Source organism: Lingula anatina, chromosome 3, assembly GCF_051362555.1.
Source record: "Lingula anatina isolate TDL-2025a chromosome 3, LinAna3.0, whole genome shotgun sequence".
In the NCBI taxonomy this organism is placed as follows: domain Eukaryota; kingdom Metazoa; phylum Brachiopoda; class Lingulata; order Lingulida; family Lingulidae; genus Lingula; species Lingula anatina.
The window spans coordinates 24759609-24784561 of record NC_141769.1 but is presented as its reverse complement, the minus strand read 5'-3'; the positions used below and the strand labels follow the sequence as shown (position 1 = coordinate 24784561).

The following is a 24953-nucleotide window of genomic DNA, read 5'->3' as shown; positions in this document are numbered from 1 at the left end:
ACATACTTTATACTAGGAAATCTAGATTAAGTGAAACATTTAATTATAATTCATTATAAAATAAATATAAAACACTTAAATTGTCATATTTCTTTCAACTGATACCAAGTGAATGTTATTAACACGGTTCGCCGTTCTCTTTTTTCTTATATACTGTGAACCTTAAAATATTGCTCGTAAGAAAATTGAAGTAAAAAAATTGAAAAAGTTATGAATGGTCAATATATTGGAATGCAGCGAGCAAGTGCGAACACAAAATGAACACAATCACTCTCAGCAATATTTAAATCTCAACCAACACAATGAGATTGTACGTCACATCTACCACAATTGGCTTAAGACCCATTCTTTCTTTTGTCTGCTTTGCAAGAAGCGCAGCAGGCCTTCTTATAGTACCAATGATCACAGAGTTGAACTCGTAAAACTAAGGCACAGTTGGCAGTCTTATCGTCCCGACACCCTCCACCTGGAAAAAGTAATATTATTTAAAAACAAAACAAAAATATTTATACGAGAATTGGGTGACAATGGAGAGGATGGTTTATCCTCCCTTTACCAATACCTGCTATGACCTAGCAGTCATTGATGGCATAATACACTTGAGTGCATGCTCCTTTTTTCAAGGAACGCAACTGACTCGGCACAAAAATTTGATTGCTTGATGTTTAGCAATTGGCTGTACATATATTCAAAGCTTGCGGCGATGTTTTTATCTCAACCCCGATCCTTGCCTTACAAAGATAAAACTTTTCTTTCGAAACTGGTGTCTCGCAACGTTATTTTTACAAAAAATATCTTACCGTGACTATTTCACACAAAAAATTATTCAGATTTAATCTTTTTAAGAGATTGTGCTTCTCGTTCGAATAACGCTTATTTGAAATTTGTTTCAGGCTAAAATCGTTTTCAAGTTAGGCTTAGCGACACTGGGGGGGGGGGGGGGGGGTTACCTGGTGTAAGGGGCTCACAAGGCGGCATGTTACACACTTCGACTGTGGCTGGTTTCTTCTTTTCATCACAAGCTGCCGTGCTATCACTGTGTTTTCTGTAGCACTTGGCCGTTCTCACTCGAACACCGTTATCTCCGCAAGTTTTAGAACACTGGAGATATAGAGATTTAGATATAGAAATTTACGATTTGGGTAAGACTAGTCTGATCTTTAAAGTAATTTACATTGAAAAAAAAGATAAGGAAAACCAACTAAACTAAACCAACTAAACTATCCATCCAAAGTTAAAATCTTACCTTGGCTGCCATATTCATTATTTATACCGACTAGTTTTTAAACTAATGAGACTCTAAGACGGGCAGAGCGACAAAAACCTTTCATAGGAATGATGAAAGTAGGAAGAAGCGACCCAACTCTATGAAACCTTCATTACACTGTGTATGGGGGAATGGCATACGCTTGTGCGTAATGGGGGTATTGGCATGTTGGCATTCTCGCCATTGGCATACCTTAGACCACTGTGTAGTGAACCACTGGGCTTCACAAGGCTTAGCCTGGCACGTCGCCTCGTCGACAGGCCGCTCCTTGCTGGCGCAGTAGGCGTCCGGCTGGACGATGAAGTTATTGTTAACCACGGCACCACACAGAATCTTTCGGTTGGCCCTTCCCTCGCCGCAGTCAGCTGAACACTGGAAGTAAAAGAAAACCGTGTTATTGGACGTAGTGACTTCTATTAGAAAGATTACAGCAAACTGGGCACGAAGGATATATATTTTTAATGAATATATTTACAGGGTACTTCTGAGCAGACAGATATTCATCTGATATTTAGATCGGCAATTAGTGTCACAGTAAATATAGATCATGTTTTAAATGTTCATTGACACAAAAGCAATACTGTTTTAAGTTAAAACAACAATGGTAAACGGACCTGTCCCCATTCTTGTGGTACCCAGGTTGGGTGGCATGTAGGCTGGTCTCCACAGGCCTGGACGGCGATTGGACGGTTCCCTTGGTCGCACTGCGTGCTGGGAAGGTAATTGCCGTTGACGTCACGGCACGTGACACTACGTGAACGTAATCCTGACCCACACGGTCCGGAGCACTGCAACGGATAGTGTTTAAAGACATTTAATGTGTTACAATGTATGTAATTCAATGTGTTATCTAAAGCTGAAACAAAAAAGGATCTGTATGCCCTCTCTCCCTCTCTATCTCTCTCGCACACACACATGAAGCGCGCGCGCGTGCGCGCAAGAGTGCACATGCTCATAAACACACTTCCTTTACTCCTGTACATTTGCACTCGAGTATTAATGTGCTATCCTATAAGCTATAAATTAAAAATGGAAAAAATGACAGAAAGCAAACTCGTTTCGAAAATATTGAATATGAAATAGACGGCAGAAATTCAAAATCTTACGAACGGAATTGAACTTTAAACAAGAATGACAAATACAATTATAGGGCCTAATGATAATGGGGAATTGTGGGTTGTACTCAGCTCACCTCACTCCACTCAGAGACCGTCCACTGATTGACACACGGCCCAAGGTAACACCGCTGTTCGTGTGCTGGCTTCTTCCCCACCACACATTCATCTTCCTGCCGAGCAGAACAGCGGACTTCTCGCCGCTGTATCCCGTACCCACACTTGGTAGAGCACTGGTAAAAAAACAACCATCTAATAGATAACATATAGATCGCCACATCCGTCTAATTTTTGACGGCACATGAAACTTTTATCTTTAGCACATTGCGTTTAAGTAATCTTGGTGTCTATGTCTATGTTGGGTGGGATTCGGGGCCGCCGAAGGACCCCCAAAAATGGTATTTTAGAGGGCGAACGGTGCAATCTGGTACGGTTTAGAACTATGATTCAGTCAAATTTCTAATTTCAATTATGTCAATTGAATTTTTTATCAAGAATGTTGGCTGTTATCTGACATCTTTACATTTTCTTCTATAGATAGTTCGCTACTAACTACATTGTGTAGCAAGACGCTTGATCTCGGGATTTACTATTTTTTGTTTATTTATTTTTATTTTATTATTATTATTTTTCGCGGGGGGCTATTCAAAAGTAAACAAAAATTATATCCACACTCTTAGAGAAAAATAGTAATCTTCTTCTTTTGTCTTTCTCAAACAAAACGAAAACAAATACCAATCCATTTTCACACATCTTATGGAACACGCAGGAATACTAATTGTACCTCTGTCCATTCTGAAACCTGCCACAGCGGTCCACAGTCGCGTTCCTTGCAGCGTCTTAAATACTGCGGCTTCCTCCGGGCATCGCACAGAAAGTCGTGCACACTGCTGTCGAAGCCCGGTGCCATCATCTGCCAGCAGCGAACATTGCGGTACTGTTCCCCGTCCCCACAGCTTCGGGAACACTGGCTCCATAAGCCTTCAACCCACCTGAGAGAATCGTAGCGCAAAGTATTGTCAGAATAATATTACTGGGCCTATACTAGTGCCTAAATATAACGCATACCAAAATAAAGATTGCCTTCTCTAATGTGCTCAAAACCAGTGTTTTTTCCTTATAATGCCATAATTATACATAATAAAACGACACAGGAAACATGAAAGTGAGATTATTTAACCTTTTTATAAATGCTAGAAAACTTAAAAGAAAATTAGAAACAAATTATCTGTACTTGATTCATACTGCACAGGACTTTTAACCCGGTCAAAAAAAAAAAGAAAAAAGAAAGAAAGAAAGAAAGAATGTAAAAGAAAAAAGGAAGAAAAAAACGTTTGGACTCTGTTGTATACAATGTGGCCATGTGGTATCCACGTGACCTAGTATAGATGTCACGTGCTTACTGGGGCATGCGCAATACCTAGCGTAACACGGCTTTCCGAAGCACACAGCGTGGGTGGGCTCCGGTCTCTTGGTTTCGTCACAGTTCGCGTCTTCTACCACCATCCCGTTCTTTCTCTGACATTGCGCGTATGTGGACTGAAGACCTGAATGAAGTATGATAGATATCAAATGATATTAAGAAAAATAACAAAAAAGTCCAAAGTGCATCTAAAATGTATATACACAGTAAATATACACATATGTGACGTCCATGTGATATATCAAATGCTTTTATCAAAACATACAAATATGAATGAACTATTAAGAAAAATTATAATTAAAAATACTTTGACAAAAGCAAGTATTCTGATTTACGCAAAAGAGCTGCATAAAAGAAGGCAAACATTCGCCAATATTACATACTTTTCTCAAATAAATATTGTTAGCATGTTATTGACAAAAGCCCGAAGAGTGGGCAACCTTGGTACAAATAAGGTTCCTGCAAATTATCGGATGTACAAACACTGATGATTAACGTTTGTCAATATGGCAAAGTCACTAGCAGAAACAATATAATTTTTTTACCGGTAGTGCACGTGGCGCTGCAAGGAGCTTTTCCATTGACTACCCATCTGTAGTCTGCTTTCTCGGCATTGGTCTCAGGATTCCGGTAATCACTGCTAACCGCTGGGGCGGGAACACCTACCAAAATACAACAGAAATGCACCTTTTTTAATAATGAATATAAAATATAACGATAGACTAACTGAAAAATTGGTGACTTTCTTGGTCATTATTTATAGCGAATGGCCTATGAGGACGATGAGGCGATTAAGCAATTAAGCACTGGCCGGTAATGGCAAAATGGCAAAAATAAAAAATAATGTCTGCACAAAAACTGTTTTGGTGGCCGGTGCACGTGAAAAATCAAATAGGTTATCTGAAAAATAAAAGGCAGCGAAATTTTTCGACTATTACCAATTCACTATGGCTGCATATAAAACATGACTGTTAGATTAAAACAGATAAACCTACATACTGCATGTTAAGATAAATGTTTGAATAACGAAATTAAAAGCCATACCTTTAGGCAGATCTTCTTTTGAAGGCGCAGTGTCTTTTGTTGTGTTAATGTACATATCACCTAAATTGGTTAATGACATTTATCAGAAACCTCTAATCATAATTTTACTGAAGCCAGTATGCATGAAATCCGCACAGTTTTTTGTCTAGTTAACAATAAGACACAAATGTAACCAGGATGAGCCATATTAGAGGCATGGACAACGGCTTTTAAAAGAACCCGAATTCAGCATAGTTACAAGGTAACTAAAAAGGTTAAATAGGGGTCGTTAGGTTACGTTTAGAATTTGTGAAACCCCAAGACCAAAGTGTCTTAAATAATAATTAAGATTTCCTCTGCTCGACCCACCGTCTTTGCCATATGCTACAGTTGTCGCTTCTAGTCCCTGGCCGTCCAGTAAAGATTCCCGAACAAATACAGGTGCCGCATCTGGTCGTCTTGTTTCGTGTATCACATTCATTAAGCGTTTAGGTTTTGGTTTCATTATCAAAGGCATCGGGGGAGGAGGCGCTAGCATTATCCGTAAAGGCGTTGGTGTCGTTGCTGGCGCTTTTGTGATTGCCGTTGAGGTTTCTTGCGTTTTAAATGCATTTTGAGGCATATTTAAATTAAATAATGATGATGATGATGACGACGATGTCTTAATTAACAGAAATGTTGGTGACGTCACAGCGAATGTTGAAGGTGACAACGTCGATGTCATGGCGTCAGAAGAGATTGACTGCGCATGCGCAGCATCTGAGCGAACATTTGAAGGAATCACATGTTTTTTTGGAGATCCAGAAACTGTAGCTTTTTCTACACTAGGGGCTACATCTAGATTTCCTACAGGAGCGTACGATATATTGCTTTTAAGGAGTATTTGCTTTTTAGGTTGAGCTGTCACTGTTGTTCCGATTTTTGTAGGTAGTGATGGCAGTAAAGGTGATGAATTCTTTGAATTTTCTTGTTCATCTTCAGTAATTTTGTACGGTAGTTTTAATGCTATATCAGATGGCGCTTTGGGGACATTGCCTATTTCATCGTTATCATATATTTTCTCTCGCTGAAGGCTATGTGCTCTATGCATCTTCTCAGATATTTCATTTTCTGTCACGAAACCATTCTTTTTGTGACTGGAACGGGTGGGATAGTCTGTTGCTCCATCACTATGTTTAACGTTTCTTTTTGGTGGCTCCGTTGGTGCTACAGTTGTTTCATGAGTGGTCGATAAACTATGTTCCAATAATGGTGCAGAGGAACTGTTTGGGATTTTAGCATCATCTTTCCCTTTGTAAATATCAGGATAGATCTGCAGTGGAACGGTATACTCGTAGTACACCTTAACAGTGTCAGTTTTCTTATTTCTTGATAAAACCTGAAACCAAAAACAGAGTTTGATATGTCATGCAATTAACGTTATGGGATCCATTGCGGGCATACAACAATGCCCAGATTCAACAGGAGTTATACAATGTACATGTACCTTTACCTAAGAGATCGTTTTATTTCTTGATATTTCACAGCATCTGTAAAGTTCACTTCTTTGCCTACGAAAGTAAGGCTAAATAATTGATACATGGATAGAAAGAAATGCAAACGGCTAGATTTAAGTCTTATTCTATCATTTAAATAATATTCAACCTGAAAGTAATACAAATGCCAATATATTACCGAAATAGACGGTGCACAAAATCGTTTACTTTCATTGCACCCAATGCAACCACTCGTTCATTTTTTTATATATAAATAACTCTACTGAGAACGGTTCCAGTGTCAAAGATTTATACCAACCACCACCGTAAGCTCTCTGTTGATGGGACCCTCTGCCGCCATTCTCTCGTGTTCTCCGTCATAGATTGGATGATAGTACCAGAACACCGTGCCTCCGATGTTTTGTCGGCCCATGGGGTACACACTGTATCCGCTGATATAGTAAAGCTCCCGACTGTCCTTTATGGCTGTAATGTAAGGACTAATTAGAAGAACTTCTCGTGGTGTCACCGATAATGTTCTAATATAAGAAAAAAGCAGTCAATTGGAAAACAAACTCAAAACGGTAAGTTTTCAAGACTACGTTTTTCTGCCGTTAGCTAAGGCCTGTAATTGTTACATGAAAACTTGGAAATTTCAATTCGTGTGGCAATGAGTAATTCCAGATTTTTTAAGGGGGGGGGGGGGGGGACAACATGCCTTTGAGACATAAGAACTATATATCAAAATAAGATTTAAGATAAAATGTATCTTTAAGGACCCTTTAAAGTTATACAAAAATTTGCCTAAATAAATGGCAAAAAGATGTTTACACGAGTGCTTGAGTGTGTTTTTATAAATTTCTCTTTGGTTTATTCATTTGATTTTTGTTACATGTATATTAAATGCTATAAAATATATAAGCACTGAGGTATTTTCCATGCAGTTTGATTACATATTTTTGTGATTGTGATAAATCAGAAAAAAACGCAGTTGATAGTCACATATTGTTTATCTAGAAAATGGGAACAATCTTACCGAACACTGCCACAGTCTGTGTTTCCTCCCGTATGACGATGTGTCGCGCGCGCCGAGGAAGGTGAAGTACAGTTTTTGACTCTATGGGAAGAAATTTACAAACCGAATGAAAGTAAAAAAAATGTTGGTAATGATAGGTTTTTAAGTTTTAACGTTAACCCAATTCAGATTCTTTAACCGAAAGGTGCTGGAAGCTTTACGATACGATTTTGAAGTCTACTAGCGAAATATTGTACTTTGATTAGCAGTTGAAAAGTTGTCACAGTCGATGAGCTTAAACAAAAACAACCCGTGCGTCACAGTTACTTACCCATCCCTATAGATAATGTGATATAGCCAGAGATCACGTGACACGTAGAATTGTCGCCTTGGCAAACTCCGCACCAATCAAAAACGGCCTTCGAGTGCAGCTCATTGTCACATCCGGTAGGCTAAAAAAACATACATTTGAAAAGGCAACATTTTAGGAGGTTGTCTAACCAAAGCAAACCAGGTATAATACGTGCGTATATTAGTAAAAGAACAAACTCTGGCCCTACATGCACAAGACAGCAACTCTGTACTGACAAAATGTTTTATTTATGGAGATAATACTTAGGCGTGTATATTTTGGTGACTATATATTCTTAAAAGTATGCAAATGGAGTATGTAGTTGGGCGTTTGCCACCCAAACACCGTATTTTTATAAGAATTTATATACATTGCCGTTATGACGAGGTCTCTCAAGGATGTGTTCTATGTATGTGATGTTGGCACGGGTTTATGTATAAACTTTCACATACAAGTGGGTTGTGTAATGATTGCCATGATAGCGAAATTTGCGTTTACTCTGTCCCTCTCTATAATTTACACCTATATAAGATTACAAATATTCAAGATACTAATGTTTCAAATACAATGACATTATTTACACTATGACAGTTAAAGTCTCAAAGTCTTAGACGACAATGAAACATAGAAAGCAAATAACTTTAATCTCTTTGGAATGCTTTCAAAGCTACAGACATAACAACCGGTGGTTTATGAGACAAGATTGGTAATCTTGTTCTTGTAAAATCAGGGGTGCTTATCTCAAGTTACGTTATAGTTCCGTCCACATTTGCTTTAATACAGATGAGGGTCGAATAAAATATGATATAGGGTGTATCAGAAGATCTAAGATCTTCGGAATATATATATTTTTAAAACTGCTCTGAATTTGGAAAATGTGTTGCAATAGTCTAAGTAACCCCCTGGATCTTATGTAGTAAATTTGGAAAAAATTTGTGTAGTCCTTTTCGTTGATGACCGTTGCGTCCGGCTTCTTTATTGACTTGGTCACATCTGATGTCCCGGTGGAAGTGATGGTAAACCTACTGTTTGTTGTTTCCCCTGGTTTCTTTGATAAGCTGATATTAGACGGGCGACGATTATTGCGAACCCCCCCTCATCTTTTTTAAAGGTTATGTTTCTTTCTGTTACAGGTCTATTCCCAAATACTCCTTTTGTTTGTGTCTGACTCTCTACATAAGACTTTGGGTTCAGTCCAATTAGAGCATGGTTCCCATCAACCCGTGTCTCAGATGTGATCAAATCAGCAAAGAATTAAGCTAAGCAAAACATTCATATAACACAGGTATTCTATGGATCTATGGATATGAACTCCATTACAGTATATTTGTAAGGTGTTGGAAAACCATTTAATATTGCTGAAATTAAAGAAATCGACAAAAAGATGTGAATGATAATACACACGTCAGCGAAACTCCTCTTCGACACACACACACACACACACACACACACACACACATGCAAATGTGATTCAATTCTGAATACATGGATATCCTTTTCGCGTTAGATCTATGGAGTAGGTGTGATATTTGGCCTTGAGTTGTCCTAATCTGAGTACATTTTCTCTCAGACACAACATCGTGCTGTATGAACAAAGATAATCTGCTGCACTGATCCAATAAGGGTAACGTCTGAATATCACATTATCTTTATCTGGGACGTATTTTCTTGTTTCAGACAATTGGACGGAAAAGGTACTTATACAAACGTACGTGTACTATAATTGTTCTTGCTGTATTTATATGAGAATAGCAACTTATTTTTCGATTTGATCAGTAAATATATTAAATTTATTTTAACAGAATTACTTTTACGGCTAATTTTCGACATTTTGTGTATAGAAGGATGGTTTAAGTGGTACAGGGTGAAGAACACATGTAACACATCATGTTAATTTTCTACTAACGTAAAGCAATCCAAGAAATGAATGGAAGCACAAAATCGATAAACATGTATCTACTAGGGACTGTGTGTGTGTGTGTGTGTGTGTGTGTGTGAGTGTGTGTTTGTGCGCGCGCGTGTGTGTGTGTGCTGTATCTAGTACTAACACACACATCGTTACAATGCTTACCTCACAGAGACCGTCGACGCATATTCCTTCGAACTGCTCCGTCTTGCATGAGGTCCCATCTATCGTCTTTTCCGCAAACTGTAGCACTCGTTCCCCATTGTGGCACACCAGAGCACAGGGGTTGTGAGGGTAACGACCATTGACTGAAAATTAGGAAGAAAAATGAATTCGTTTCTTTCTTAAAGGCCCGAAAGATTTATCGGTTAGACCATATTTCGACATTAATTGCCTTTTGCCTGCGTGCATTTTAGACCAACAATTATTGTACAATTTACATCATCTGCATTATCCATTTTAAATCAAAGACAATTTCAATGATTGCATTAAGGACAAGCATGTTTATTAAGCTTATTAAGTGCACAAGCACTTTTTGGACAACCATGCAAATTCTACAGTCAATAAAACAGGCAATGGAGCACAGTTCTAAGTCTGGGTCTATTTTTGTCAAATACAGACTTATGAAAAACAGTATGGATACATAAAAATCATAAAGGAGAGAAACAAGACCAGTGTACCTGATGTGTACGGGCGCCATCTATATCGTATTCCATGATAAATTTTGCGATTATGAACGGCACATTGCGCAACTCGGATATCTAGTGATCGTTGGGGACAGGGCTGAAACAGAATGAAAGAACATGAACATGAGTAAATGGTAGGCACAAGCTAAACAAAACTTGGCGATTTTTTTTTTCTCTGAATACAAAAACATCACAGGAGCTTTATCCTCGAGAGCTCACAATTTACCATTATCTTAAAAATCCTACAGGTACTTAGTCCGAAAAGCTAGACATGGATTTAACTGTTTCAAATCATTCGGACGCAATCAGGAGGTACCACACCTATGACGTCACACTAAAAGCGTATATAATCCACCAACCTGCTTATTACACGTTCTATAGTCAATTGGAGATCCACTGCACTGACTGGGGTGGATGGCTATGTGGATTCGACTACTGAAAATATATACCAAGAAAAAAATGCTTTAATGAAATATCCCAATATGTGTTTCATTTCGGATGCACCCGTGCCGAGATAAGAGCGTAGGCAAATGGGACCCCCTTATTGCCGCCCAACCAAGGCCCCTCATCCTCGATTACCTCGTCAAAAATTATCCCTTTTAGATGTTTAAATAAAACTAAACATACAATGAACAAGATAATGGAAACTGTAATGTTTTATAACTACTTAAACATACAGGGTATTTTGTCTTTTGACAAATTGAGTACTTTTACACTATTTGCAAACTGAAAAAACCAAAATGCATTTTTCATTAGGTGCGCACACCTAGTATGTAAAGAAAGTGTGACATATGCTTGTTTAAAGATTGCTAGTCATATTCTTCAATGAAGCATTGATTTACTGGCGTTATAATTGTTAACTAATTCACCGAAATATGTAGCGTCTGGAAGCTGTGAAATACTGAACGTTCTAATCACATTGTTTGTACGTTTGCTCATCGTCATTAAAAATGAAATAAGAAAGAAATAAAAAACCATAAAAGAAATAAAGAAATGTGTTAGTTCATTTGCCAGCCACGAGTTGAGTGCCATGTCATATAGGCCTATCTTAACATCCGGGTTTTCTTAAATTATGCAAATCGGTGCTTCCTTCAATAACCGACATTTAACATTAAGACTTTTATTTCGCTTCGTTTAGGTTGTTTTATTGCAGTATTTTTTAATTAAGACGGTCGAGATAACTTCCATCCTAGCCGCACCCGTTTATGAAAATACAATCCCCTCACCCGGTCTCTTCATCCCCAGTTCCGTCGCCCGTTGTAACGTGACAGAGTCCCCCAAGCTAAAATATCGCTTCCCATTCATTTGTACAGGAAAGCCTCGCCCTAGATTTCGACCCACTTAGGTCAGGTTAACCCTAACCAGTATAACTATATGGAGTGCGGACTTTCTGTTACACAGACCCTCAGTTTCGTTACACCGGTCCCGCCCCTTTATCCCAGCACCCAGGTTACCCTCCCAACCGTAAGATAAAGCTACTTGTTTGTAAATGGGAGCATTCATAACCACTTGCTCCGCTGACTAACAAATCCTCAGATCAAATACAGCTTGCTTTTGACAATGGATTCCCGCCTCTCACGGCGCCGTCCCTGCCAGGGCAAAGCAATTTAATCTCGGCATGCTTTGAAGAGGGCCTCTCCATATTTGATCCGTGGACTAGTTAGTCCGCAGATCAACTGATTGTGAACGCGGCCAATGGGACTTGGCCTTATACCCTCTATCTATTTCTCATTTTTCTTTTTACCTGCGGCGCAGCCATGGTAGTGTGCGATGTAACCGAACTGTAATAATGTGAAATCTCACTGTTTTATTGCTTGTTAAAAGCTCCCTTTTGGTCTGTTTTCTAAATTTAAAACCTTAACCAAATTTAGTAAGGATGCCGATTTTGGAAACGTTTTCGTCGCGACGGAACAGCATGAGGTAACAGATACAGGAGGTATCAAAAGAATGGGAATACTGCCGGAGCGATTTTATTAGCATCTTATATAGGCCTATGTTATATATTCAGTTCTCATAACTGCTCACTCCAAAATGATTTCTACACCGCTCTCTGATAATATAATTAAATCAATAACAAATCAAATATATTAATCAGTATCAATTGTTGATTTAATTCTAATAAAAATAGCACAAATTTCATTCTTTTCAGCACATAATTCTCTTCAAATTATTCCAGTTTTTTAACTCGGTGTTATTGAGTCACATTATAGATAGTCATTAAGATAAATTACGTCATCTCTTATAAAACAAATTGACTGAGATATTTTATAGATTAATGATATTCTTATGTATCTTTAAATAGTTACTTTAAAAAGTCACGGCCAAAATAAGACAAAAATCAAGGGTGACTCAGATTAGTGCACGTCGTTTAATTTCAACTTTCAAAAACAAAATTTGAGAATTTCAGGCGGTCTGGTGTCAAGGAGGCTAATGCATTTTCATAGCTTTTACTACTAAGTGTTTTACACATATTTAAAAGGAGAGATGAGATTGTCAGACAAAAACGCTAGCGTTCTTTCTTTATGTAATTGAATTCAACTGCTTTTGAGACCTCACGATCCGTCTTAATTTCAGCATCACCGTTACTTGTGATTGTAACCGCACAGGAGAGAAATTACATCTCTTTCGGAGAAAAAGGGGAACATTATTCTAACCCTTAATTTGTTAACAAATATAAAGACGAAAGATTAGGTTATGAGAGAACAGTCTCAATTTTGCTTTAAGTAATTGAATGCCACTTGTTTTCAGACCTCACGATTCGGCTGGTTGTCTTAATTGAGGGGTGTCAACTTGCTTGTAAGCGTATATGAAAAGAATTTCCTATTGGATCTGGGAAAAAAGACATCATGTTAACCATTAAAGTTCTGACAGCCACTTTTAACGATACATAAGAATCAGAAAAAAAGGAGTATTAGTTTCAGTTTCGTCTTTTTACAGCAATACATAGTAGCGTCGAGTTGTGCCTGCACTCGTACTGTCGAGTCCAACTCGTTTCGGACATATATGACGTTTTACTGACGTAACAGAAAACAACCTCTTTCTAGGATTTTATAAGGATTTTGCAAAGTCACAATTTGTCAAAGCAGGTCACATCCGAGGGCATTCTCAACGCATTTTTTCTTGACAGAAATGACACAGATTATGCACTGATAAATTTAACTACCGCTATGCCAAGTAATCATGATTTAAAAGCAATTGTTCTAAAAATGTCTTTTTCATATGTTCACAAAAAATATTGACCGTCGTTACCATGTTATCTGCCTAGAGAAATGGGAAACACACACAAACTTATTATAAGTGTTTCCTTTCTGTGGTATCCATAAATATTATGGCCACTACAGTTTGGGGCAAGGGATTGGGAACAAACCACAAACTGCGCGGGACAACATTCGATATAGAATTATTGTTTATTATTTTAAGATAACGCATTTAGCATTTTGCTATTGATGGGCAATCTGAAGAGCGAAGAGAGGTCACGTGATTTTGTTTTTCTATCACGGAAAATCTAACTGTCCTATTAGTATTTTCCATAGGGATACAGAAAGTCTCAATAGCCAAAACGCACAGTATAGTGTATAACAACGCACTGCAAAACTATTTTGTACGCTGTTGGCGTAGTCATATACGTTTTAAACTTCTCCAAGAGCAAGGGAAAGATGAAACTCAAACAAACAAAATGCATACTCACTCGATATGTATTATATTGACAGAATGTATTATATTGAAAGAGTAAGCTTTATCTAAGCATATGCTGGGGTACAGTTATCGTTACTTATTTGAACCAACAATCCACAGTGCACATTCCAAATATTCCAGAAAAAGATTAAAAAAAAAAGATACGAATACACAAAAGAATACAAGCATAGACGAGAGAGAGAGAGAGTGAGAATGGTTCAAGGGCGATGCGGTTAACTTACTTGTACACTTTGAGGCACGTCCGTTCCCTCACAGCCACGCCCACGCCGCATGTTCTGGAACAGGCCGAAGGAGAGGACCACGGGCCCCAGTGGATTGTGACGGGGAAAGCCTGGTACGAGTACTGGAAACAAATGGGAAATATTTATTCACTGTTTTTTTTTTTTTTCATTTTTAAAAAATTGAAGATGCGAAAGTAATTTATGATTCAATGTATTCAGGTCTTATGCAGTTAATGTGAAACCAAAAGATTACATAGCGAGATAAGGGAATAGTAAAGGTGATCATGAAGCGTAAGATATAAACCAAATGAACCGAAATAACCTCATCATGTCAGGACAAAGACGGAGTGTTTTGAGGTTTTCCAAGGTTTCCAAATGACAAGAGCGGCGTGGGCTCACTTGTACTTAGATCTTTGGACCCCATTCCCATAGACCCCATCGGTTTACATAGAGCGACCCAACTCTCCGGGGACTCTCGCTGATTGCATTTAACTGAATGACACGCCTCCTCTTGTTTCCGATGTACTCGAATAATATTTTTTTGTATTTTGCTCAACGCCAGGAGGAGGCGTGTAATTCAGATAAGCTGATTGCACTCAGCAAGAGACCCCGCAGAGCTGGGTCGATCCACATAGACCGCTGGTGTCTATGGGAATGGGGCCTTAAGTAGAGGGGTTGAAAAGATGGGGATCTTAATCTGTGACTCCGGATTAAAATCTTTTGTAGATAAATGTTGTATTGGGAACGCACACTGTGATAGAAAACCACAATTTGTCCCCATTAGGGCTGTTATTTGAGACCTCGGATAATCAGCATGCATCGTTTGGTTTAAAGGGACCTAAAAGACCGCTCTCCTTATAAATCAGTAGCTGCGAAACTTTTAAAACCAGAAGAGACATTTAAGCAATTTGGTTTGGGTTAAGGTCACGGTTTTTGTTGAATTATTGGCTTTGGTTCAACATGAAATGGTAATACAAAATTAACGTGGATGTATTATTGTAAATGTTGTGCTAACTGACAATTCACTTAATCAAGATTTTCACCAAAACCAGGTATTAAGGCTACATACTTCATCCGTGCTCACCGAACTGGCGAATCGAGGATAACAATTCAAAAGTTGGGGGAGATTTTTCTCTTCCCCAACCCAACTGCAAAGTGTTTTTTTTTTTTTTTTCAAAATTTTGACTCTTTATAATAACAGGGTCTTCAAAGGACACGTTATACTGGTTTACTAAAAATCTGCGATAATCTGTGTAGAAATGCGTGCGGTGTTGAATTAAGTGACAAAAAGGGGACTTTGTGCTCTAAAAGTGTTAATCTTGACTTCATTAACGTGAAGATAAGTATTTTACATTAAAGGAAAGAAAAAATATATTTTGTCAAATGTTGGATATTTTAACATATCGAACACCCTAAAACATTCCTATTTAAATCAGTTGCAAAGACACTATTTTTTACAGAATATGTTAAATTCTAATTTGGCTAAGTTACTCCTGAAATACTGCAATGTTCAACGGGTAAAAGACTTTACCTGTAGTAGATCCAGTGTTCTTAAATAACAATGGTTGACAAGGGGAAAGGGCGGTGCGTGCACCCAATTATCAAGACCAATAGAATGAGAACTGAAACTGTGTTGTGAATGCCAGCACGGACTGGTGCACTAACTGGGTTTTTGGGTTTGAAAGCTGCCCAATTAACAAGGACTGACACGGTAATGTGGGGTCAGTAACGTCCCATTGAAATGTAACAAACCTTACTTCCGGATGCCCGGTCACGAGTTTCAGGATTCATTGTTTACAAACAGTTCTTCATTTGTTCCAGCGAGACTCAAGTCTGTTTAGGAGGGTTGCCGATGTGAAGGCCCGTGGAACAGATAGTCCGACCTGTATTAGATTCACACAGGTTATGGTTCGCGTGACGTAAGTGATTCAAAATCTAGGACGGGGCGTACCTGTACAAATCATTGGAAACCAAAAACTTCAGTGTATGGCACGGGAGACACTCTCGTACACGAGACAACGGTTCAGACGGTGCTGTCTTTTTGCCGAAAGTTTTGATGTTACTGACTTAATATCATAAAGTGACACGGAGAGCCTATAGTTGGTAACTTAATACTGCAAATAATATTACTTTGCATGCCCACATACATTAGACACAATAAAGAGAGGAAAGGGGGTTTGGTACATTACATTGTTTCTTGCACATCTTTAAGATTTTCAGAGAAGAATTTCATCAGCTGTGTTAATTAAGTTATAAGAATGATGTGATTTTTTTCTTCAGTCAACAGCTAATATTGAGATAGGTTTTACCTCCAATATTTGAGACTATCCCGGTGAATAGCCTCTACTCAGGAGGTGTACCCCCCCCCCCCCCCCCCAGTTTCAACAGAAATGATGGTGCCATCCTCCATGACCTCTACCTCCCTCTCCTAAGACAATTGGGGGGGGGGGGGGGGCAAGTACACCTCCTGAGTAGAGGCTATTCACCTGGATAGCCTCTTTCACTGAAGAAGATGTCCTGATAGACATCGAAATATTAGCTGTTGACTGAAGAAAAAATCACATCATTCTTTAAGATTTTCCTTTTTAAACGTTGTGATACGAAAGTAAAAAAAAACTATTTGCCCAAGACAATAACATTGGAAACATCTGCCTTAGAAATAAACCAACACGAGCAAAATTACAAAAGTGATACACACCGATCCATGGGGGGACCCCAGGAGCTCGTTGGAATTAAAGATAAAACACGAGGTTGTTCAATCTGCTATAAACAAGAACAATAAAAATCAGCAGTAGATTTGACAGTGCTGACATCGCGGTTCATTTAAGTAGCAACCGTTCACTGTCAATTGTTTTAAACACATGAGAGATCTTATTTAGGCCTCTTGTTTTAATTGAACTTCCGAGCTGGTTTGCTCAAAATCTAAAGTGCCTCATTGATGTCTCAAAGTTGATTTATTTGAATCACGAAATAGAAATCAGTTTTGCGATAACTTTTAAGATATTATAAACGTTAAGATATTAAAAACTTAAAACTCTTAAATATCAGCCTATTTTGAAAATACAATTTAAGCAATTTGAGTGAGGGTTTGGCCAAGAACATAAAATCTGCCTTTAAAATATCGAGGAAACACCGTTAAAAGAGTTGGCCTATCAAGTTTCTAGTAAAGTATACTACACGCCAAAAAGAATTCTATTACGAGAAGAAGATTAGACTGAGAAGTGTGTCATACGTCAAATGTTCATGCATTACGCCTTCATTTTTCTATAAAAATTATTAAAAAAATAGATAAAGGAATAAAAGGAAAGCTAAACTGACGAAGAAAAAAGGCCAACGGCGCTTTTGATCCGTATATCACTTGTGTATCGTTTCACCAATAATTTTGTGGAGTGACCAGAAGGGTGTTGAACTGTTCACGTTAGCGCGCTAGTAATGGCGGTGGAGGTGAGCTGATCAAAGCACTAGCAAATGTAAGTTCAACCTTAGTAGGCCATTGAAACATGCCTGAACCATCTAAATAACCCAATACTGCTTGTACCACACACCGCTGTGGTTTGTTCTCCTGTTCTCAACACAATAAAATCCAAACCACGGCGCGTCTGTGGAGCATAGATCATTTGCCGCGGGTAACAAAAGAAACAGAAACATTTGTCTGGTTTTGAATACCACCTCCAACGCAAACGGCTGCGGGAGATGCTGTTGATACGAGGTCCCGGTGATCCACGCGCTCCCGGTCTATGAACTTCGGGGTTTCAAAGTTTAAAAACCTCCATGGGATATCGGAAAAATATATTTCAGTAGCGGGTAGCAAGATAAAAACGAACATTTGTCTTTTTAGATGCTCCCACTATTACAGAGGAAAGAATTTTAGTATACTAGCTAGGGCCTTTTATTTTGCTCATAGTTAAAATGAGCATGTGGAATAAAGCCTTATTACATTTACATTTTGGAAATTTAAGAGGCATAATTTTTTCCTGTTTGTCTTGGCCACAAAATCAGGTTCAGTAGAACAATAACCTGTTTTTTTTTTTTTTTTTTTTTTTTTTTTTTTGTTTTTTTTTTTTAGTCGTTTGATCTATGAGAATGTTGCGGTGAAATACTGAGGGTTTTCGGCATGAGCGCGTTTTACATAAATAAGACATTTCAAGAGTGGCACTATTATAGCACGCGGAACGGGTACAAGAGAAACAATGATTTGTCTGATTTTCTAAAGAGCTAGATCATCATGGTGGTGACTATAGAACAAAACCTGCCATTTACACAATGTAATCATTGCATTTAAGTTTTCAAGTTTGTTAAGGAGTTAAAGGGCAGATAAGTCACTGAGCTAATTACAGTTTCGGTGTTCATTTAAAAAAAACACATAGCAGGACTATGCTGAGAAAGACATTTTAGAGCAAACGTACCATGGCCCATAGGAGCCTACGCGTGCGTCTTTTAGACGCCCCTTTACATGCGAAAACGACAAGGCCTATGCCGAGTTCGTCTTTTACTACAGAGCTTTGAGAGCCGAAAATGGCATGGCTGTGTCTCTTTCGCCACTTACTGTACTCCAGAGATGCGAGATTGACACGACCCATGTCGCGTTTGTCTCTCAAAAGACACTGTTATAAAACATGAAATAGGCATTACGTGTGATTTTCGCAGCTGAATAAGTAGACCCTTATAAACGAAGTTGACGTGACCTTAGAGTCATGTCGCTTTCAACTTTTACAAACCTCCAACAAAATCTATCTCCACACAGACGCGCGCGACATGTACTATTGGACATGGGTCAGTTGAAAGCGACATTAACCTAAATGGCTCATGTTACTTTCAGCCAATTAATTTGAAACAGAAGGACCGTCTTAAAACCCTTTATATTTGAATCCTTGAAAATAAAAATATGAGGCCATATAATTATTACAAGCAATTAGCCACACTGTTATCTAGATAGCACTAAATTATGATGGGATTCAAATGAAAAAATGTTTTCGGACAGCACAACACTGTTTCAAATTAATTGGATTTGACATATAAGAGTTGGCTGAAAGTAACATGAGCCATTTAGGTTAATGTCGCTTTCAACTGACCCATGTCCAATAGTACATGTCGCGCGCGTCTGTGTGGAGACAGATTTTGTTGGAGGTTTGTAAAAGTTGAAAGCGACATGACTCTCAAGTAACGTCAACTTCGTTTATAAGGGTCTACTTATTCAGCTGCGAAAATCACACGTTATGCCTATTTCATGTTTTATAACAGTGTCATTTGAGAGACGAACGCGACATGGGTCGTGTCAATCTCGCATCTCTGGAGTACAGTAAGTGGCGAAAGAGATACAGCCATGTCATTTTCGGCTCTCAAAGCTCTGTAGTAAAAGACGAACTCGGCATAGGCCTTGTCGTTTTCGCATGTAAAGGGGCGTCTAAAAGACGCACGCGTAGGCTCCTATGGGCCATGGTACAAACGAATCGGGTATAGGGCCTACTACAGGTTTATCATCCTAAGTTGAAAACGAGGACAACCTTGATAACTTAAATATATCTATTGAAATTAAATACATTTAAGATATCAGAAACAGATTAATTTAGCATTATAGCTAAGATAATTTCCTTTGAAATTATTGAATATACGGTAGTGGTGACAGCTGTCAGAGCGAAGCAGACGACAGTTTATGCAAATAGACAAGAGAAATAAGCACGCTCCTGCAGACAAAAGGTGAAACAGGTGGCGCGTCCTGTGGCATGAGGAGAAAAGCGATAGGTGGAGCTGATGAGACTGATGATTGGAACATTAGCTTTGATTAGGTGTGAAGTTACAAAGTTGGGATTTTTGAAGCTAATTTATGTTATTTGTCAAGTGTATTTAGGTCTATTTAGCGAACGATACCGCGAACAATACCGTTCTTGTTATTCGTCGATACAAGATAAATGGTGGGTTTGGCAAATTTTGTGGCTTTCTATGTATGATGCGTCCCGGCAGCCTGAAGGTTCATTAGCTCATTGTTTATTCGGAAAGTTCATTTGTTTTCTTATTCCGAAAATGATGGGAAATTGATCAAGCCTTGCAAAATAGGTGTGCTTGTTCCGAGAATTTGTAACTCTGAAGGTCCATTGCCCGGAAAGTTAACTAATGCGAATGCCCAGTGGTACGAAGGTTCGTAATTCCGAATATTACCATATGATATCATATTTTAACAACTGCCTTTTCCTAAGGTACCAGTTGCCACTAAGGTTCACACCAATAACCCTCCAAAGAAAGTTGTTAAAACTTTTCGGAAACGGATCTTGAGACCAACAAACTTTGGAACCAAAGGGAATACGGACTGTGGGGATGCATCCCGTTTCACGAGTATCGTCTTAATTGCACAAACGCAGGTGTATTTTATCATTTTGTGTTCATTTTTTTAAACTGTAGTTTCAACTGCATAGAAATTGATCTTGCATTGCCACTGTCGCTATTCTCTCCTCTCATCTCTGTATCTCGCTCTCTTTCTCGAAAACCCACACAACCATGAAAACCTGAAGGCAATTATTTCCAATGGAGAGAGACAGCTGATCGTGGCAGTCAATACACAAAGTAAAAGAAAAAAATCCGTTTTAAATAAATTTTGTGCAATTAGCAAGCGTGCTAAACAAAGCCTTTTGTAAATCTAATTTAAAGAACTAACTCTTTCCGTATTCAATCTACTATGGGAGCCTGAGGCAGCGCCATGTAGCAAAGATTACGAGACTTACAATGTCTAGTTCAGGGCTTTAGTTTTCTACACACATAACGTCAATTTAAATGGTTTGTCATTACAACGGTCAAATAACGCATTACATTCTCCCGTACACCCTTCCACAGTTCTGTTTAAGGACCGCCAATATGTATATAACTGACTGAGAAAGAAGTCTTATGATTTCGATAACTTGAAAACCGCGTGTCCTTGTTGAAGAGCGGAGGTAAACTATTGGTCAATTCGATTTTACCTCTCTGTAATAGGGCAAAGGCGGACTTCAATGATAAGACAGAACTCTGTATTTTCTACATTTTCTAAAGTAATAAATTGAAAACATTCCATGAAGTTTCTGCTTATAAATAAGAATATATGGTAAGATTTACCTAACGGGTGAGCCGATCAGGACAGCTCTCTGTTACAATGAAGATTTTCAATTGCATCATATGGCATAATACAAACATGCTCCACCTCGTTAGGAACGCTATTAATTTATTTATATATTTAATATTCTTCCGTTATTAACTAGTAATTAGTAGATACACTGTATACACGTTATTAACCCCTTATGTTGACATCTATAATTTTTATCACACGCAGACTACACCAATAGTTTTAATCATATAAACAGGCAATGTAATCAAAAATAACGGTACTTGACAGACCAATATATAATCTAATGTTAAAAAAGATGAACAAGGGTGAAGAGTGAGCATTAATGTCCAATGCGTCTTAATGAACATGCAATTCGCACTTTGTTGGATGGTTCCTGAAAAAAGAAATGAAAAGGAAAAATGCAAACTTTGTAGCAACGGAACACATAGGAACCTTAGTTAAACGGTAAAAATTTCCTACGCTCTTTTGAAAGAGAATACACTATAAGACGAACAATACCTCTACATATATGACTATGGGAAGGGGGTATTGTTCTATAAACTTACCCTTCCGCTCGAAACAGCATGGGTTGGCTCTGCCAGGACGTAGACAGACAGAACTAGAATCCAAGTCACAGACAAACAGGCAGAACAACACATGGCGTGGTAGAGTCTTAGAACAAAAGTAATAATTGTACAAAACTTGCTGTAAGTAAGACCAGATTGCCCCGATGGTTCGTTGCTGTGAATTCAATTGTTCGGGTTTAAAGTGTAAGCGGGTGATCCTTTTGCGTCTGACGGCAAGAGCTTGTTCGGCTTATTCTCCGCGGTAGGGAGTGCTACTGTGCGGCGAGCTCCCCCTCGCGATCCCTTTTAAATGCGATTCAGTTGCGCTCCAGGTTGGTACTACTAAGAACAGGCTAATAACGCCAATTGTCTTCTGGTCCGCTTACCGGTGCTGTGATGGAAATTTAACCGCAATACCGTTTATTTTGCTTTGTCGTCGGCCTCGGAATGCTTTACACGCCTGTTTCTGGGAGGGAAGAGCACAACTTTCACTGAACTTTCCGTTCAGGGCGAAGCGAGAGTTCCGGAGGGCTGTGGATTAGCACCAGCGGTAGGCTGGTGGGTCTCTAACAGGGCATGCGTACCGTAGATGCTCCGTGTGACGGTGTAAATCAACTATCCAGAAGCCAGACACTATATAACAGTCTCTGAACAGCCTCAATAACAAGCTCCAATCCATGAATGAAAAGCTAACGTAATACACGCCTATGGTTAACAAATAGCAAGCGTACGCGGCAAGCTATATTATTCACTAATTTCCAAGCCGCGGTTTTGTTTCAACGAGGCGACGCCTCTCTCTGCTGTTCTCTGCGCACTGTGCACTCTCTATAGCCGCCGTATAGCTCCAGTTCTCAATCTATAATTTCCCTTTCATGCTTAATTCACACACCGTCTTACTTACTCAGCTTACTAACTCTCCGAAGCATCCAAAGCATGCGAAGGAACACGCGCACGAGTTACTCGCACGCGCTTTTCCCGTCACCTGTGACTAACTACACATTTTGATGAAGTCTAGTCGAAGTAATTGGTGGGAAGGTATGGGCTGCATGTGTTAAAGAAGCCATCATACCAAATGACTCGGGCAAAAGTACTCGCTAGTTTCAGTTACCGCACCGGGCCGTTAAGTGTTATAATAATAAACGCCACTGGAAAGCGATGGAGTAGTTTCCAAATTACGCTGACTGGGTCTTTCAATGGGCGTGTAGCTTTTGCTCAGTTTTGCTGCCATAATGAAATTATGATGATTTTCAACGTAGAAATACTCAGTTTGACACAAGAGCGCAATGTCATGGGTTAAGAGTTTTATACGTTTTAATTTGCAATGGTTTCAATTAAATTTTTTCGACGTTTATTGAGTATTTCATTTATTATTGCTAAGAGCTTCTATTATTTATTTGCCATGTAAAAAAATACATGCAATACATGTACAAATTACAATGTGAATCAGATATCAATGTGAATACGTTATGGACTCTATATTTGCTCTGTAGTAGTGGCGAGTGAACATCACACAATTATTGTCTTTCCAAACAATTCTGTATCAAACTGGGTCCTGGTACAACTAAGGATATTAATTAAGCAAAAGATGGAAAGCGAATTACCCTCTACCAGAACAGGACCACAGATAGATTTTTCGGTTGATATTCATATATTTGTCTCTTGCTAACTGATGGCACAATTCTCTTCTATACGAGTTGGAGTAAAGTGTACATAATTAATTTGCGGCTCTGGTAAGCAGTAGAAAAGCATCAGTGCATGCTTTATACATCCTGTCACTGTCTCAGAACGTCATCGAGCTCAGATCTTCGTAATCTCCGTTGTGTTTTTTGTTCTGACTGAGAATCAATATGTTCAAGCACGGTGGCGCTTTTTATGATCACATGTGCAAAATGTCATTTTTGTAAAACCAGTGGGAAACTATTGACTTCTAACATGCATGACCTGAGTTCGTGACAAAATACCGGTAAAACGGCTATATGTGCCAGAACGTGTTCAAGTGAATGAAAGGTAATAACACGAACGGGAAAGTACATGTACACATTTTTATGAGAATAATGCAGGTGCCCCAGTGATTAGAGATTACACATATAGATATAATGCATAGATATAGAATAGATATAACTCAGCAAATACGAGTAATTTGAACAAATGTATCAAAGTAGCAGTGTTTTGTTGGGCCTAAAGAGAGACGGATTCCCAAGTTCTGTAAATCATCTTGTTGTTCACAGTTTAAATAACACCTCAGGACAAAATGACGAGGTGTCGGTGGTTAAAATGTGCGTAATTTACGTTTCATTGAATTGAGTCAGCTACACCGTTTGGACTTGCCTGTCCGCGTTAGATACTCGATGCGGTCATCCATGCAATTGCGTTTGGTGGTGCTACGCAGTTCATCTAAAGCAATTCCAAACATCAATCAACTTTATAGACTGTTGATTTTTTGAATAGTTGATTATATCAACTCAAAACCCAGTGTTTATTTCCCAGTAAACATACCCTTAGGGTCAACACTGAAATATCTTTATAATGCATTTCAGCTTATGAAATTGTTTCTCCGTTTTCTATACGTAATGTTGTTATAAGTGCTCTTTGTCATCCTCTACTGCAATCCGAAAACCCATTCTCTTTCAAAGCATTTAAAACCTACAAATCATCTGCAGCAGTAAACGTCGTTTTGGTGTTATAAATGTACTCCTAACCTTTTCCATTAGAAAGGCTTTAATGGTAATGGAAAGCACTACCAGATTGGCAGCAATTTAAGTCAATGCCTCATAGAATTAAATTAAGCGAGCTCCAGCTTATTGTAAGAAATTGCTCTAGAAGTAAAATGCCATTACATAGATCGATACTCAAAATATTTATTATATTATATCGATCTATCCGGATGGTTAATCTCTGTATGTTTTGTTTTTCAGTACATTCATCATTTCGCCATCCTCACTTTGAATATTATCATTATCATCATCAATATTAGCATAATCATTATTATTGTTTCAGTGAGATATTTTAAGACTTGGCATTGGGAAATGGCACGAGGAAATTACCTTGCCTATGTGCATAAGGCTGTTTGATGCTAATGTTTGTTTAGACAAATTGTGACGTAAGCCCTTCAATCAGGTCGATATCAATGTCCTAA

At 38.5% G+C, this 24953-nt stretch overlaps 1 protein-coding gene across 1 annotated transcript; it reads right to left on the bottom strand.

Annotated features, from left to right (window-relative positions):
- Positions 1–134: 134 nt before the first annotated feature.
- LOC106179468 (ADAMTS-like protein 2) lies at positions 135–22798 on the bottom strand. The gene is made up of 18 exons (XM_013563102.2): positions 21818–22798; positions 14180–14301; positions 10622–10697; positions 10257–10359; positions 9742–9884; positions 7650–7770; positions 7340–7420; positions 6623–6789; positions 5198–6206; positions 4850–4909; positions 4351–4467; positions 3803–3929; positions 3167–3374; positions 2460–2615; positions 1882–2055; positions 1460–1639; positions 951–1101; positions 135–466 (listed from the first exon to the last, which is right to left on the bottom strand). Exons 1-18 carry the CDS (start codon positions 21908–21910, stop codon positions 336–338), a joined length of 3219 nt encoding a protein of 1072 aa, XP_013418556.2. The 5' UTR covers positions 21911–22798; the 3' UTR covers positions 135–335.
- Positions 22799–24953: the final 2155 nt, after the last annotated feature.

Bases quoted from the DNA above. Each gene is read 5' to 3' on its own strand.
- LOC106179468 (XM_013563102.2), bottom strand. From the start codon at position 21,910: ATGTGTTGTTCTGCCTGTTTGTCTGTGACTTGGATTCTAGTTCTGTCT. The intron at 10,360-10,621 runs GTTGGTGGATTA...ATTCTGTTTCAG, and splicing joins ATAGAACGTGTAATAAGCAG to CCCTGTCCCCAACGATCACT. The intron at 1,102-1,459 runs GTATGCCAATGG...CTATATCTCCAG, and splicing joins TCACTACACAGTGGTCTAAG to TGTTCTAAAACTTGCGGAGA.